The 18,563-nt window shown below is 38.4% G+C and overlaps 1 protein-coding gene across 20 annotated transcripts in view; it reads left to right on the top strand.

The window, feature by feature from the left end:
- Positions 1 to 18,563, top strand: part of NRXN3 (neurexin 3) — a 1,700,445-nt gene that overhangs the window by 1,499,478 nt on the left and 182,404 nt on the right. For all 20 annotated transcript variants that reach the window (XR_012091017.1, XM_073011214.1, XM_073011222.1 and 17 more), the window contains one exon: positions 5,582 to 5,753. Coding sequence is in view for 19 of the 20 variants with exons in the window: in XM_073011214.1 (XP_072867315.1) it covers positions 5,582 to 5,753 (172 nt within the window). In the remaining variant the exon portion in view is untranslated. The remainder of the gene's footprint in view (positions 1 to 5,581; positions 5,754 to 18,563) is intronic.

Here is an 18,563-nt window from a genome sequence, read left to right on the forward strand (position 1 = left end):
TAAGTAGACAGGTAAGTTAGGCATACATAAAATATATCATATGTAACATATATTTCTGTTATAGAAATAACTAACTCAGTTGTAATATGTGAACGCTGTGACTATGGAAAATGCATGGATTTTAGAGTCAGACCTGGATTCTGTTTTTTCAATAAGTCTCTTACTGTGTGAATTCTCTGTTAATCGTAAGAATTTGAACATAATTCTATTATAAAAATATTTCCTGAGCACCTATTCTGTCCATTTAGTCTGGTTTATGTTGCAGTGACAAAAGCCTCAGACACTTGGTGCTAGAAAGCAACCAAGCTTTGTTTCTCAGCCATCTCCCACGTCCATAGCAAGCTGGCTTATTGCCATCCTCACTCAATGACCCAGAATAACAAAGAAGCCACGACCAGGAGTTTGCTGGGTGCAATGGTTGACAACAAATAGGAGAACTCTGGTGGGTCTCACACCGGCAATTAAATGCGTGGCCCAGGAATGATACTCAATTTATTAGTTAACACTGTTCTCTTGGCCCAAGCCATCACAGGGAGACCCAAAAGGCCTCTCTTACTACAACCCTATAATGGAGGAGAACTGGGAAAATGTGGTAAACAGTGCCACTCATTACTTTCTTTACTAGGAACCAGACTTTGAAATGGAAATGGAAGACCTTGCCGTGCCTGGCCCACAGGAGGCATTACATATTTACATACTAGCTTCCTTGTGTTCTTGCCTAGCACTGAACTAACAAATTCGGTGGGAAGCCTAGCAGTTAAGACACTGAGACCTGCTTCCATTGCCCATATCCCTGGCACACATTTGAGAATCCCATTTCTGTTTCTGTCAGCTGCAATTTTCTAAAATAGCAGATGGTGCATTCCGTCTTCCCCAAGGGTAGTCTGGAATGAGTGAAAATAGCCTTCAGGGACATCTTTATTCCTGAGAATTCTTCTTGCCCCTGAGCATATCTGCTCCTGGAGTCTGACCCTGGTGTCGGTAGCATCTCTTGGGTCACCTCAGCAACAGTAACTGCAATGTGACTGATTGAGGATAGGGAAGCTGAAGCTGGACTAATTTGGGGAGCCAGGTAGGCTCATAAACAGTTATTATTGATGAAGAGTGACTTACTGGCTATTTAAAGACAGCTGGTTTCCGTACTGTTCAGCTTTTTTTCCTGAATGCACTTGAGGATTCTTTGGTAATGTCTTCTGATTTACCACTTGTCTTTGTTTTTAATATCAAGGAAGAATATAGATTGAAGCAATTGTCTTGGTAGCAACTTTAGTGGTGATGACTGTGGAGTTATTAAAATTTATAGTCATGCTGTTTTTGCAGCTAACACTTTGCATTTCTTAGAGAGGCTTATAATATTTGGTTACAAAGAATGTAGAGAAATAGCAACTCAACCCTGCATAAATTTTTTTAATATATGTTCTGTTTGCTAAAATTTACATCTATTTTCACAATATGTCTTGATGACAGTGCCCACCAAGCCAACTAGGCCTTAGCTCATGACACGACTTTCAATTACACTAATGAGGAGAAAGAAGACTGACATTTTTGTGGATCCAAAATTATCCACAGCGACATGTCAGGTGCTTCACATATCTGTGCTCTCCTATAACCCTCACAGCAAGCTTCAGAGGTAACAACTGGCCCCTCTTTCCCTCCACACATCCCTTCATGAAAGAGAAATCAGAAGTGAAATAACCAGACCAGGGTCATACAGCTTTAAGAGCCATTGCTGTTATTTGAACATTTATTCTATTGAACCAATTAATTTCTCCAAAAATCAGAGTGTTACATCTGATCAAATGATTGGGTGGTTCCTTCTCCTGCTCTATCTCATATATTTATGTAATGTTTTATTACTTATAAAGTACCATCATGTTCATCATATTCTATCATCCTTACAACAGCCCTATGAAGTATGTAATACTGGTATCCTGTCCCTACAGTGTATTATGAAGAAATGGCTTCAGAAAAATCAAGTAATTTGCCCAAGGCCAGTCAGGTCTGACACCAAAGCCAATGCTTTTGTTCCCTCACATCTTCTCTTTTCTAGACACATGAGCCAGCAGAGTTGATCTGCATGGCAGCTGAGCATGATAGATTCAAGCCTGGGCAACTCTATGGGTATTTGCCATAAGGCTTCCGTGACTTCTAATGAACTGAAACAAAGCAGTTAGCCACAGATTATAATGCCACTGTGGTCCCATGACAAATGACAAGGAGGTTGCAGTAATGAAATTTTATTACTGCAAATAGAGAGACCACATCTGAGGTCTAGCACAGCCACATTTACCACTGTGGGAAACAAAATGAAACACCTGGGGAAGGGTCTCCACTGACTTTGGCAGTGAGCTAACAGGATTAAGAAGATCTCCCGGAAACAGTGATTACAATGGCAAATGTGTGGCACCTAAGATAAGGACCAAATATTTATTCTGGCAGAGATTAAATCTTTTCTTTTCCTGAATCTAATATGGATCTTGCAGAAAATCTGCCCAAGAATATATCTTGCTGATCAGCCAATTCACTGAGCCAGAACCATACTTTGCCACTGCTATCACTGAAAAGCTACAGAATGCTGGTTTAAAGGTCTCTATGCTTCCCCTAAAACTGTTTTCCATCCATGATTAATTAGTGACGTAGGGGTGAATTGAATCACTAGCAGTCCTTTCCATAATCCAGGATTTATGTACTGGTTTCTCACTGAAGAACAGTGGTGCAATAAACAGCCCACATCTGTGGGGTGGGCAGAGGAGTAATGGTGTCTGCAGTCATGGTTTCTTAACTCCTCTAGTACTTCCATTCTGCTTAGCAGGTTATGGCTCACATTATTACAGCCTTGCTTATTTAGGCATGAGGGTAGTGGGCAGTGACACACACATGCCCTTAGAAATAGAATACCAATTCTCCAAGAGAAAGCAGAAAAGTCACATTGGCATTTCTGAATTCCTTGAGAAATAAGAAGAGAGAATAAAATGGGTAATAGTATTAATTATGGGCATGAAAAGTACAAAAAGAACCCATAAGCAGGTTCATTTATCCATGCATCATATTTTAAAGCTACGTGCTTTTCCTAGTGCAGAGATGTAGATAGTGGTTTCAACAAACAGATTTAAGAAATCATGAGTGTGTTTAGTCACAATTTTGGGAGGTACCTGGAACTCTTTTCCCAGAGAACAGAACATGGGAATTGCAGGCATCATTTTATATTGCATACTATGTAATCAGGGCACGAAGGAAATACTGAGGTCCACCCTGTATCTCTACATCCTTGAATGCTCACAGCCTGCTTTGGTTGATCATTCTATATTCCTCACTTCTAAGGTCAAGACTCGTTGGTGACTTGTCCATTCTTTTATTGGATACAAGATGAATTGACATACTAAGAGATAAATGGAAACTTGAGGAAAGCCTGCATTTTGGGAAAATAAGTGAAGTGTACCAAACTATATATAGAAACCAGTGTCCCTCCCTTCAGAACGCTTAATTTGTTGACTTTTAGTAGGTGCTTAATAAATTTTGTATTTGTGTATTTAATGAATACATGAATGAATGAGTAAAATAAATAACTAAAGCTGAGATTCAGCAAAAGTCTTTTCTATATCTTGATTTATATGGATTCTGGACTTCTTTTCTCACATTCTTCTTTTTCTCTTCCTTGTCCTCCTGGTTTTTCTCCTCTTCTTTCTCTTTCTTTCTTCTTCTTCTTGAATAAAAAAAATAGACGATAACAAAGGATCATGAACTAATACTGTGAATCAGTCTTACAGAATGTCAGAATTACTACTGATATGGTTTGGCTATGTCCTCACCCAAATCTCATCTTGAATTGTAGTTCCCATAATTCCAATGTGTTATGGGAGGGACCCGGTGGGAGGTAATTGACTCATTCGGGCAGTTACCTCCATGTTGTTCTCATGATAGTGAGTGAGTTCTCATGATATCTGATGGTTTTATGAGGGGGTTTTCCTCTTTTGCTCAGCACTTCTCCTTCCTGCTGCCATGTGAAGAAGGATGTGTTTGCTTTCCAGGCCTCCACAGCCATGCTAAACTACTAAATTTTATTATCCTTGAATGCCCAACATATTGCCAATAATTTGGAAAGCTAAAGAAATTGAGCAAGATGTCTCCCTTCTCTCCTTACACATGCCTCCAACACCCTGCAATGCTATAATGGTTTTCCAAGAGCTTAAAAGAGGCTGATTATATCTGAACAGTAAGGTTACATTTATTTCATGTCTCATTATGAATACTAGTTCCAACTTGTAGTCATAATGAATTATTAGAGAAGACTCAGAGTTTTAATAGCATTATGTATGCTTCGTGTTTTTGTGCACTTCCCAGGAGGTTGGTGATATCACCACTACCATCACCATTTGCATCATTATTATCTGTATTAGTCCGTTCTCACATTGCTATAAGGAAATACCTGAGAATGAGTAATTTATAAAGAAAAGAGTTTTTAATTGGCTCGCAGTTCAGCAGGATGTATAGGAAGCATAGCAGCATCTGCTTCAGGGGAGGCCTCAGGGAGCTTCCAATCATAGCAAATCGGGGAGGAGGAGTCTCACATGACAGGAGCAGGAACAAGAGAGACACAGAGAAGATGCCACACACTTTAAACAATCAGATCTCGTAAAAACTCACTATCACAAGAACAGGACCAAGGGAATGGTACTAAAACATTCATGAGAAATTGTCCCCATGATCTAATCACCTCCCACCAGGCCCCATCTCCAACACTGGGGATTACAACTGAACATGAGATTTGGGTGGGGACACATCCAAACCATATGGTTTCTTCATCGTCATAGTGTTACTCATATCAAGTTCACTGCAATTTCCCTTCTGACAAGTCTTTAGTGGCCACAGAGGTTCTCTTTTGCTGGGTTGCATAAGCTCTGGTCTTGAATATATGTCTCTTTGGATTAATCTGAGGAGTAGGGCTACAAGTATGGGAAGCATGGCAGCCATCTAATTCTGAAAATTCTAGGTCAGTTTCACTGGCCTCTATTGGGGTTACCTTTTCTATGTGGTTGGGAACTGCAGAACCATTATGTGCATGTGTATGTGTGTGTGTATGTATATATATACATATATCCAGCTCCTCTGACATTGGCTCCTAACCATTCTGTACCCCTTCCCTTTGCCTTGATTGCATGAAACTATGCTGACAAGTTCATACATATTTCCACTTTAATTGTAAATCTGAATTGACAAATGATTTAAGGTCCAGTGTCTTAGTGTCCTCTCTTAGTAAACAGGCCTAATTCATCTCACAGAAACAAACTTTGCATTGTCATGGCATAGCTATTTGGTAGTTCCAGGCCTAATATGCATTGAGGGGAATTGAATGATGTAACCTGTGCAGTACAGCCTGGGAGAGCAATTTGGGTGGTTTATGCCATTGGTTTTTATGTTTAGGATGAAAACTCATGGAGAAATATAGAATACTATTACTATCTTCATGCTGACAGCTCCCTCTTGGCACCTACAGGGTTTATTGCTGGTTGGAGGATCAAGTTTAAAGGGAGATAACTTCATGGTTGGTGATAACTATGCCTTTTGTGTTTCTTTATTATAGGAACAGGGGAAAATTGGAGTTGTCTTCAATATTGGCACAGTTGACATCTCCATCAAAGAGGAGAGAACCCCTGTAAATGACGGCAAATACCATGTGGTACGCTTCACCAGGAACGGCGGCAACGCCACGCTGCAAGTGGACAACTGGCCAGTGAATGAACATTATCCTACAGGTACATGTTGCTTGCTCAATGGTCCTACTCTTTTTGATGCTCCCATTCTCACTTTTCAGTGGTGATTTTTCTCATGACTATCACCAAATTCTAAAACACTGAGTGAAGTACACATTCATGATTTTTTTGTATGAGAAGATAAGTTATCTCTTTAGGACTTGATCCAGTATAGGGAGCTTCTGGAGACTTTACCAACTATGCACTGGACACTTTTTGTCAACCTTTGACTGATACAGCCTGACTGGCTCATACCAAAGACAGTTACTGTCGATTTTGCAGGGCCTGTAGATGAGGAGCAGTGAAGGGAAGGATCATCTCTATCATGAGCTAGTGTCGATAATCATAAGATGCTCCATTTGAGACTCAGACTTTGTGGTGCCATTTAGTTGGGTGCGGTTGAAGGTGCAGATGCCAGAGAGAGACTCTAAAAGGACATTTACTGAACTTGAAGACACAGATCAAGTCATGGTAACAATGAGAGAAAATCTTAAGGGTAGAATTGTATTCATTTGGTGGACTTTGCTAGTTTTTATTTTCTCACTTACCCTAAGCCTGCCGTGATATTCAAAGGGTGGTCCTAGTAGTCATTTTAATAGCAAGCATGCTGGTGTGGCAGGAAAAGGGGTTAATCATCTGTTTAAATTTTACAGTCAAGAAACATTCAGCAACAAATTCCCAGAGCCAGATGGCTGGATCAAGGACAATGGGAGAAGAGGTTGCCTTCCTTAAAAGAGATCATTCAAATAATCCCTCAGCTTTCCCTCTTGCCTCTTACTTCTCCCAGGAAAAGTCCTGAGTGCTGATCATAAAAGCGCCAGGAATGGAAGGGACAACCTTCGGCAAAGGGCCGTTGCTCCACAATTGCACGGTCACCTGATGGATGCAAGAGAATAGTCAGAATATTAACACTTCTCACTAATGTGGGCATGAAGTGACGTGCAACTCTCTATCCTACACACCAAACTCCCTACAATGTTCTCACCACTTTTCTCTAACTTCCTTTACAGTGAGGTGGGCACAATAACAAGGAAGCCTGAAGCACATTTTCACACATCTAAAAGCCATTAGCTAATCCTGGTTATGCTTGTGAGAAATATACAAAGTAAATTTGCCTATTTGTAGGCTAAGACTTTTGAATGGCTTGAAGGCTGTGATTGTATCTCCACACCTAACTCAGCATTAATTTTCTTCTTTAAAAGCCTATCGGAAGTATCTGTGCTGTTGGGTTGTTCCCTAATAGCTAGAGTCCCGCTATATCTGTTTAAGAATTGTAAGAGCATCTGGAAACAGCATGCAAGACCCCCAAGGTACTGAGGCAAAAAGCTCCACCCACTATTGATTTGCCATCTCAGTTTCCATAAAACAGCCAGCTCAGCCATTGCTGGGGGGGGGGGGGGGTCACAGAACTTCTTAGATCAGCCATTGCTGGGGGTCTCAGAATTTCTTAGATTAAGGCACAAAAATGCCCTTATGAGGTTATCTTTGAGTATTTGAAGAAAGCCAAAGTTATTAACAGCTTCTATGAATTTTTATCATTCAAATTCACTACACACTAATAGACTTAATTTTTAAATGCTTCTTCCTTAATCCCTGATGGATGGGGGAGAGGGTGAAAGGAATAAAAACACCCAAATCTTAAAAGCTGTTCATAGGCTCACAGAAAAAAATCCATCTCTCTCTCCATATATGTTATCATTGGCCTCGCTAGTGCTGCTGAAGGGTTTTGTTGTGTTTCTATTAGGAATTTCAGAGATTTCTAAATTGATGTTAACCACTTGCCTTGAGCCAATATAGAATCTACAAGTTTGCTGCCAGCAATGAGAAGGCTCTTTAATGGTCATTTTAAGGCCACAGCTATGTTAAGAAAACTGGAGACTCTTGCTGTGCGCTTATCTTTTTGTGTCTTTAGTTCCAAATTATGGGTTGCTTCCTATATGTTTTCAAAACAGAATAAACCTTTCTTTAATAGCATTGCTTCCTCCTGAAAACCATTATTATAGTTGGAAACTGTTGTTTAGTAACAATATGTGTTGTTATTACAGGACAGGGTACAGTATAGCATTTCTAAGTATGGGCCTTGGAGTCAACTGGCTAGAGTTGGGATCTTGGTTTCATCACCTGTGAGTCTAAGGCAGTTGGATTAAGACCTTGAAATGTCCTAAGCATTGAAATATTTGGTGCCTCTCCCCACATGTAATTCAAAATACAGTAACACTGAACCATAAAATAAGTGTAAGAATTTCTAAGAGGTTTTATTTTTCTCCTCTGATGACTTCTGTAATGCTTTCAAAATATATTAGATTCTTTCTTCCCAAATTATCATTTTGTACTTTCTCCGTTTTGTTGTTCTTTAAGATGTTCATTCTTCTCCTTGAGCCTGTTTCCTAGTCTGGATAACCAGGGTAATGCTATTACATGGTAAATGTGAAGATTAAGTGACTTGGCTACATGTATAATGCTGGGACAATTAAATCAATCCTCAATAAATGTTAGCTGTGAAATTTACCAAACATTTGGCTAGCATTTTAAATTAGGACATATTTTTGAATACAGATTTCTTCATTTTGACGGTAAAATACCCTATAAATTGGATAGAGTAGATGCTTTTTATTCTCCATTTCAAATAAAAACAGAGACCCAAGGAGGTGCTATGCCCTTCCTAAGGTCACACAGCAAGTGAAGGAAGAACTAGGACCAGATTTTTCTGTCTCCAATTGGGCACAATTTTCACTATTGCTCCCCCAGAGAATTGGGGGATGTTCTAAAACATGCTATAGCTAGAAATGAGCATTTTTTCTTCTTGCGTCATCTTAGATTTATTTCTTTCTTTAAAGAAGTGTCATATCTCAAATGTCACTTCCAATGATCACACCAAGGTGGTTATTGTGAGGTGTGGAGTTCAAAATTCTCATTTAAAAGTTTTATTGGCACCAGTGACCTCAAGCTATCCTCCTTACAACAATGGCAATGTGCTCCCATGAAGCAGTTGAAAGAATACTGAGTATTTAAAGGAGCTATCCCCTTACCTTGCTGCCTTTGATTAAAAAGTTGTGTGATATACTAGATTGAGTTTTATGTTCCACTCTGCCAAGACTTCCTAGGAGCAGCTCACTTTTTGAGTCTTGGATACCTTATTTTCTCTCCTGTCTGCTTCCCTGTGTTATTAAAAGGATCAATTTAACTATTAATAATTTAAAATATCATGAGAACAATCTGGCAATGTTTATTTTAAATCATAAGATCAAAATGCCCAGTGTCTGGCCATCAAACAACCAAGCCATCAACCTGGCGAGGCAGTCTTGACACAGTTTCTACAAAAATGTGTCATCTTGTTTTCTAAAGTCATTCTAATTGATAACAGTAGGTTTAGAAATCATCAAGGGTTTAGTCTCACTACTCACTTATTACTAATGTTTAAACAGTAAAGACATACAGAGTAGCTCCTATGGAAGATTTACGTAAGTTAAGTTATCTCACTCGGAGACCATGCTCTCGGGGAATTGTTCCTGCCCACAAGGTCTGAATGAGTCAGCTGTGCACCAGGATGAATGGGTCATGTCCACAATCTTCTCATGGGCATTTATGGGGCTCTACTGAACATCCCACCGTGAAATATTTAGAACCCAGCTGGGCACAGGTCATGTAGCATTGGCTCTTTGTGAATCACGGAGGATACAGAATGAAAATAGTTCTATAGCAATCCGAATCTTATATCACTAAATTCTGGGAGATAGAACTCAAAAGCAACTTCTTTCTTTGAACCTGAAAATAGAAAAGCTAAGAAACAGGAGAGTGAAATAAAAGAAGAATCAGCCCGGAGCTATCATCCAGGCACTGACAAATGTCCCTTATAAAGTCTCTGATTGTTGTCCCTATACAATGCGGTGGTAGGAACAAGGGAGGGGAGGTGAAAGGTGACTTGAGTATGAGGAATTAATTTTAGCCACAGCTCTAGGCCCCCTGGAAGGCTGAGCTGACTGGGATTGTTGAATATCTTCTCTCTGCTGTGAGTGGGTGGCCGGTGGTACTGTCACTGCTGTAAGACCCCTGAGCAGGGTCCAGTAAAGGCTTTTCCGGTCCTATCTAGGCTTCCTGGGAAATGCAGACTGATATGCAGCTTCAATCTTTGCATGCCAGGGGGTGCTGAGGAGGGCAGGGTCTCAAGTAGCTTTTTTCTTGATATTGCATACCAACTCAGTTGAAGTGCTCTTCACAGAATTCCTCTTCTTCAGTCTTTAATATGCACAGGAATGACCTATGTTTAAATCCTATTTGACCACCCAAGTTAGAACATGAAAAAGAGGTAAAAGTCGCTCCCTTTCAAGGATGCTACATTAGAAAACTCTGTTTATATTTGAGTTTGTCAAATTTCACAAAACCTTGTTTTTATAGGGATTGAAAGAGAAAACATTATAGTACTTACTGATGATCAAAATACCTTCATATACGTTATTACATTTGAGCCTCACTCCATCCTGTGAAGGACAGGGTTTGGTATTATTACTCCTGCCATACCCATTTTAAGATTACATTATTAAGGCTCTGAAAGGCTAAATAAATTTCCCAGTGTCACACAGCTTAAGGAGCAGAGTCAACACTTTTCTATCCTGATCCTCAGACTGCACAACTTCAAACTTTCTGCTCACTTTCCTATTGCTCAGAGCCATAATTTTATTAATAATGACAGTATTTCTTCTTGTAAAAACATATTCTCAAATGGAAATCTCTGCCTGGAGTAGTCTAGTTAGTAAGGTCTTTCAACCTATTGACATTTGGGACTGGACACATCTTTGCTGTTGGTGTGTAAGGGATGAGGAGGGGTACTGTTTTGCACATTGTAGGATGTTTAGCAGCATCCATGACTATTACCCCCTGGATGCCACTATCATGTTTCCACAAGTGCCAAATACCCTCTGGGCACCCAAATCACCCCCATTTCAGAGCCGCTGACTTAGAGAAAGTTTGCAATATATTTTGTTGTAAATACTTATCATGTTTTTGTAATTTAGAAAGTATACATGGGTATAAGAAAGATTTTTTTTTTTTTTTTTTGTCCACATCTCATCCTAAATTATTGAGACTTTAAAGGATTAAAAACAAGTCTATGTACTTGACATGATGCTGAAATTTCTCATGCCTTGGGTTTTCATTAATTCCTAGCCAGGAGGTTTTCTTTCCTTTTCTTTATGTCTTTGCCTGCAAACATTTGAGGCCTTGCCAGATTTGAAGCATGCATTAAAACAAGCCCCATCTACCTGCTCATTCATCCGTTCAGGACTAGCGTTGCTTTCAGTTCAACAGGGGGAAAAACAGGGAGAGCAGAGTCCTGCAGAGGGAATAAGAAGTATAAATACAATCAAGAGGGAAAGCCATATTTGAACAAGGTTTCAGGACTACAGAGATATAAGGGAAACTAGAGAAAGCCTCACTTAATGAATGTGTTTGAACACTGTGAGGAACATTTAAAAACCATCTTATAAATAAGTTGCTGCAACATTCAGTCACAAAATGTATCAATTAATCACTCAAACTAGTGTATCCTGAATATTCGCACTGCTAAATAGTCATCCTTTCCAATTTATCAGAAATGAATTAGGATTCACATGTTTGTGAGTTTCTATTTCCAAGGGAATTTCCACATTATGCAGTTTGTCTTTGGTTAACAAAAATGTTTTAAAAGAATGTTTGCAATAGGTACTTATATATACATATTTATGTAAAGTAATGGTCTGCAACCTGGCTGAAATTGAGAATCCCCTGGGAAGCTTAAGAAATCGTCAGTGCTTGGGCACTGGTCTCAGGTCATCTAATTTAACTGCTCTGGAGTGTGGTCCATGGATCAGCAGCATCAGCTTCCCCCGGGAGCTTGTTAAAAATGCACACTCTCAGGCGCCACCCCATACCTGCAAAATCAGAATCTGCATTTTAACAAGATCCCCAAGTGCTATGGGTACATTGTAAATTAAGAAACATTGGTCCAGGCATTGTTTTTTTGTTTGTTTTTTGTTTTTCTAACAAAATCTCCTAAGGTGATTCTCTATGTAGCTAAGTTTGACATTCACTGATATGTAGAAGCTAAAAAATATGCCTTTTTTTCTTCTTTCAGACTGACTAGTGGTACTATTCAATATGGTAGCCACTAACCATAGGTTGCTATTGAGCTGTGTGGCTGGTATAATGGAGATTCTGAAATTTTTGTTTTATTATGTAATTATTATGTCCTAGGCACTGAAGGCTTTATATACATTTCTCATTCAATCCTCACTCCAACACTATGAGGCTGTAGGTTAGAGGCTAGTATTAGCCAGTGCAGGGCTACAATATACCATTGTCTTTTATTTCCTTTTATGTGTTTTCTATCATGCAAATGATGGGCATTTACCTTCATGTACCTTCTGAACTCATCTAATGAGTTTTGATATTATACAATCACAGCAATAACAACTCTACGCTATCCAAGCAGCTGTTGGAGAGGCATTAGAGAGTGATGATGAAGCATAAGAGTTTTGGAATCAGACTTTCTGGGTGTAACCAAGGGCCCCTGGCCCTATCACTTGCCAGCTTGCCCACAACCTTGAGAAGGTTCCCATTGTCGAGAAGTTTCTCTATGCTTTGATCTCCATGATCACATATATGCATTTTCTCCCATTAAAACCAAGTGAATGCTCAGATTGACATTACTATAGGACACTTCACAAAAAAAAGAAAGTACTGGCTAGAGGTATGTTTCCTAAACACACATGACAAACTACCCTTTCTTAAGCTATATTTGTATGCTCTGACAGCATGGCTGTGGTGCAAATCTGTCAACAAGCTTGACCCTAAGAAGCCTGTTACATAACCTATAAAATGGGGATTGTGTTCATTGTTCTGTCTTAGAAAGTGGAAAGTTCTTTGAATACCTTAAAGCATTGCATGAATAATAATTGTAGCTGCAGGTGTTTTGTCTGGATTATCTACCACCTGTATACATTTTAGGACCTTTTTTTTTTTATCTTAAGAAGACTTTCTACACCAAAGTTTACTTATGAAAGGTGAGAATAGGGGACTAAGATTTTGCATCTTGCTTTCTTATCCTTCATGGAGAATTCCACAATAGTAGAAATGGTTCCAAAGTGAGGGACATGTGCACCGAATAAACACTCTGTCCCAGAGGTGTAGAAAGTGGCACACCATGCCATTCACCATCTCTCAGCCAAACTCACCCAGGTGGTGATGGCTGCCATTTGCCGAACATTTATGACATTTATGACTTCATGGGCGGTATCCTACTTAGTCTTGAAACCACCTGTTAGGACAGTGTTGGTCTTATTCCCATTTTTTAAGATTAGGAACAGTCGATAGGAGTGTAGCTTAGTTTGGGAAATGCTGGTATTCAACCCAGGACCATCTGACTTAAGAGTCTTAACGTTTAATCACACTCTGCTCCTTCCTTGGATTCTCGTAAACACCCTGGAACAGTTGCATATCCTAGAAATTCTGGGTTTGACTCAAATCTTGACAATTTAGAATTTTTCTCTCAAGTTAAATTATAGAATTCTCCCCTCAAGTGAAATCTCTAATTTCTGCCCAGTCTAGAAGTCAGCATTTCCTTAGGCACCTATACACATTTGGCTTTATCTATATCATCGATGTGTCCTCTGGAAGCCTTGTCAGCCTCTTTCCTTTTGTGATCTTGTTTTACCTTCTAGCGCCATATCGATGCAAAAAAGAAAGAACTTTTAAATGAAGGTTTGTTTTGCCATTTAATAGTCTTGCTTGGGGAGTGAGAGAGTGGCAAGAAGGTGCTTAGTATTATTTTTTCATTTAATTTTTGTTTTATCAAGGAACCCTCCTTTCTTCTCTGTGAATTCCCAGCCACAAGATAAATAGTCTTGTATCTTATAAGTTAAATACAATTACTGCTATCAAACCTAGATACTTTTTCTCTCTCCCATAAATGTCTTTAAGAAGCTGATAAGCATTTCAAGGCAAACTGAAGCTTGGACTAATGCTAAAATCAAACATAACCACCCAGCAGACAAAGAGACCAGATAGAAATATATAAAACATTTATATAAAACATTTGAGGTGGTGGGAACACATGGACACAGGGCACATAGAAACTTGCCCCCAAAACATTAAGTTAATACATAGCTCAAGGTTATTTATGAAGGAATTAACATACACAAAGGAGCTTTTTATAATTGTGAGGATTTACATCAGATAATAACAAATTGAAGGTATTATTTATCTATAATTCACTTGTAAACAGGGCAATGCTCTTGGTCTACAGGTCTGTTGAGCAAAAGAATAATTTTGCTGAAACCTTCTGTAGGACTTTATAGGATGCACATTTGAGTCTGGGTCCCGGTTTACATTTTCCCCATTTTTAGTAGACGATCTTGGGATTTTAAGAAGAAGTTGGAATTTCAAAAATTAGAAAGCACATCATATTTTGCCATATGTTAAATATTATAAATATTATAATCTAGGGACTCAGTAAAATGCATAATTACAAATTTGAGGGTCACTTCTAGGTACAATTTAACTAGGATTATAAGATGAAGAATTTCTTGATTTCCATCCATAATGAATCTATTTTTATTGAATAATATCCTTGAAATAATACTTTCAAGATTAGAAATACAGTGTCATTACACTTTATAGGATTTTTAAATTATACTTATTTGAAATAGTATGACATAAATAAAAACATTAATAACATCTCCCTCTATGTGAGGCATCAGTGACAACATATATTCTTCTGAATTAAAACAATCATCAAACATTGCATAATTTCAAAGCTGGTTAGTGAATTACAAGTTTTGTTTTCCCTATTATCACATGGAAGCTCTAGTTTAAGTAGTTAATACAAATTCTGGCCTGCAGAAGTTGTCTTTAATTATGAAAATTAGAATTTTATCCCAGCCATATTATTATCCCAGCCATAAAATACAATTACCCTGTGATGTTTTTCCTCTTCCCCAGAGCTGGCTGAACACCAAGTGTCCTACCACCCGTGTAAGAGCAGTTTAGTTTTATTTATAGGAAAAGTTTCCAAGTTCCAGTCTCTTCAATTTAAATTTTTCACAAGATTGCAGAGCCTCTCTAGTTATTTAAAGTCTAAAGAGAACACTGAGCTTCTTTGAGAAAGGTGGTACATAAATATCCAATAATAATAATATATATTCACATACAGTATGTCATTTATACTTCTATAAAGCAGAGAGGGTAATGAAAGGTTCTCTATACTGTAAATCACTCAATCGATTGTAATCATATTGCAGCTCATCTCAAAGAGATAAAGACCTTCCACTCCTCTAAAATCCCTGTCAATATCCCAGCAGGCTGAAGAGAGAGGAAAGGAGGTCAGAAGAGGAAGGAGGGAATGAGTCAAGGACAAAGAGGCACTTTTAGTCTTCAGTTCATGGAGTTAACATGAATTTGATTGGATTCCCAGTGAAATTTGCAGTTTTCTCCATAAGATGCATTTCTTTTCCACATGGTACTTTTACAGCCTTTCAGTAAGTCCCTGATGCTCTGTGTTGGTCTTGATGGCATAGTTTACTAAGTGCCAAAGGTAGATATATAGTACTGCATAAGAAGACTTAGGGACTAAGTTTATAAGTAGCAAATGTCAATTCAACAGAAGTTAAATGCTGAAGTGTATATCAAACAATAGAAGTGAATTGACCATGGGCTAGCAAAAAAATTATATTGTACTTTCAAATGGCAGAAACACTGTGAAAGCCTTTTTACTAACTGCCGTTGCCTTTAACGTAGTAGAAGTATTCCCCTATCCTCATCACCGGGGCAGCTCTGAGTGGAGCCACTTCTTTATGCATTTATTCATTCACTTTCATTCACTATTCAACAAATATTTGTTCCACATCTACTTTATATGTGAATTCATTCTAGGGTATGGGTATATGGTGAAAAATTAAACACAGCTCCTGACCTCAAGGATCCTCAAGTGTAGTTGAAGAGAAATACAAGTACCCAAGGAAGACATTTTAATACCTAAATTTTATTGAGCAGTTATTAATTGCCAGGTAGGGTACTGGGTTCTTGCATTAAGTCTTCGCAGTAGCCCTAAGGGGTAGATATTACTGTTATCATCATTTCACAAATGAGAATCTGGAGCTTCTCCTAGGGTCAAGCTAGCACATGAATACCTGGATCTGAAGCCTGTATGTCTTGGAAGGCAAACCCAAAGCTCCCATACACTGCACTATCTTGAACCTACAATTCCACAACGTGAAAGAAGGTGCTACTATTGAGGTGAGATCCAAGTTCAGTAGCGGGCACACATAAATGCCTGATGGAGCCTGAAGACCAGACAGGGGCTAGTGTGGAATATAATTTGGGATGTGACCTTGAATTATCTGGAACAATGCCAATAAGCTATGCTCCCCTATCTAGTGTGAAAGAGGTCATGACAACATATGCCTTTCACACTGAGGAAATTAATGGTCATGGAATTCTTTCTTTTACTTAAAATTTTTTTTTATAGTTTTATTGAGGGATGATTGATAGGCAAAAAAATCCTGCACATACTTAATATACACAATTTGATGAGTTTAGACATGTGTGTACACCTGTGATACCTTCAACACAGTCAGTAAAATAAAAACATTCATCATACCTTATTTTACTTAGTGTCATCTCCCCAGTGGCCCCAAGGCAGAAGTATTAATCTCCCTCGTTTATGGATGAGTAAACCAAGGTTCAGGGAGGTTGAGCACATTTGCTGTGGTCACTGTCCACCAAGGATCAACTCTGAGATTCCACACAGATTTGTTTGACCTCATACCCTAATTGCCATGTTACCCATGCCACTTTTCCAGTGTCTTCCAGGAGCACTCCAGTTTGCATCATCTACAGAGCTCAAATGCACTTGGTTGACAGATATAAATTCACAGGCAAATGTACTATTATTTCCTACATCCCAGTGCATGCAGAACATTCTGTAATCCCATTATTAAATGTTTACTAGAAATGTGCTTCTGCCTGATGCACAATTGCCAGCCTCAATGTTTAATTAAACTAGATTTGTTTTCATTTCAATCACATTAGAGAAGTGTGTTTTTCTCAGAGTTCAGTGGTGAAATCTTCATTCCAAATGCCTCCAAGTAACTGAAAACTGTATATCCCAGAGGAAGGGATGAGGGTATTACAACCTATCCTTGCATAAAGTATTTTAGGGTAACAATATTAATTGATAACAGGTAAGACTGGGGTACACTATTTGTTTTTGAATCATCATAGCATCCTGGAAAAGGGTTCTATTATTATTACCATTTTAGAGATGAGGAAACTAAGTCTGAGTGGTTAAGTAACACACTCCAGTGTTGTACAACTAGTAGGTGGCAGAACCAACATTTGGATGTAGACAGGGAAACCCTGATACCTTTATTTAGATTAGGGATCACCAAACCTTTTCCCCCAAAGGCCAAATAGCAAGTAGCATAGCCTTTGGAAACCTATGTTATAAATATATTTAGATATTTAATAAACTTCAATATTTTATTAATATAAATATGATATGATTTGCATGATCTTTGTTGCAGTTATTCCACTCTGCTGTTATAATGCAAAACCTACTATAGACAGTACATAAATGAATAGGCACAGCTGTATTCTAATGAAACTTGCTTTACAAAACAAGCTGTGATGAGCCACATTTGCCCATTAGGTGTAGTTGGGGGACCCCGATTGAAATCATGGATAGTTGAAAGCCTACAGCTTCAAAAGTATTTGGAAGCCTACAGTTTTCACTAATCCATCAGCTTTATTTTTTGAATTGTCTTATCTGTTTGGAATAAAGAGAGCAAGAGAATCTCTAAATGGATGAGTTAAATCCCTAGAGAGACAGAGAATAGTACTACCATGTACAATGACATAGACCTACTGGTGAGGTTAATTCAGGGTAAAGAAAGAAAGAGATATAATACATAAGAGGGACAGGCACTCCATTTACCTGTAGTTAAAAATGACAACAAAACAGCTAAATATCATTTTTCTAATTCAACACCAAAGACACAGATTCCATTCTAGCTTCATTTATATTTTGCCATACCTTGCCTAGACCAAGATTTGAAGATGACAAACAGAAAGCATTGTTTCTTTACTTCTGTTACTTCTATTTAGTAGCTGTGGTGATTTAAATATGCCCCTCTCTCCTATAAAAAAAAAAAAATACTGTATACTTTTCTTTTAAATTCGAGAATTATGATTAGCTGCCTTAGCGTAGTTCTCATAGCCCTTATGCATAAAGATGCCAGTTGATGCCTAGCATTGATCTTTTCTCCTACCCACTTCCTGATATGTCTGTCTTCTAAGTCTGAGAGAGCATTCCCTTCATTATTTCAGCATTGGTTGTCCCTATCTTGCTGCTGAGAGCTTCCTGCTTGAGCTTCAATTCCATTTTCAAGCCATTCATCTGATATTCTGAGGATGGACTAGCCCACTTGAGAGGTGGCTCAGCCCACTTCATGCTATTGAGTTTTAGAGATTTTAGAATTAGATCCTCTATTTATTAAAGCTGCAAGACCAGGCTATCAGTTTTTATAGGTGTGCATATGCCTAAAAGCATGTAGTGTTTAAAATAAATTTTGACCTACAGTCTCCTATTCCCCACCACCCCTGCTAAGCACCATTTTACTTTCTCTCTCTTTATATTTCCTTCATTTTTTTTGTTTTGTTTCATTTTTTGTTTTTTGGATTCCACTTGTAAGTGAGATCGTGTAGTATTTTTTTTTCTGTACAAAGCTATAAAGGATGAATAAGTCTAGAGATCTAATGTACAGCACAAGGACTATATTTAAT

This window comes from Chlorocebus sabaeus, chromosome 24 (genome assembly GCF_047675955.1).
Source record: "Chlorocebus sabaeus isolate Y175 chromosome 24, mChlSab1.0.hap1, whole genome shotgun sequence".
Taxonomy (NCBI): Eukaryota; Metazoa; Chordata; class Mammalia; order Primates; family Cercopithecidae; genus Chlorocebus; species Chlorocebus sabaeus.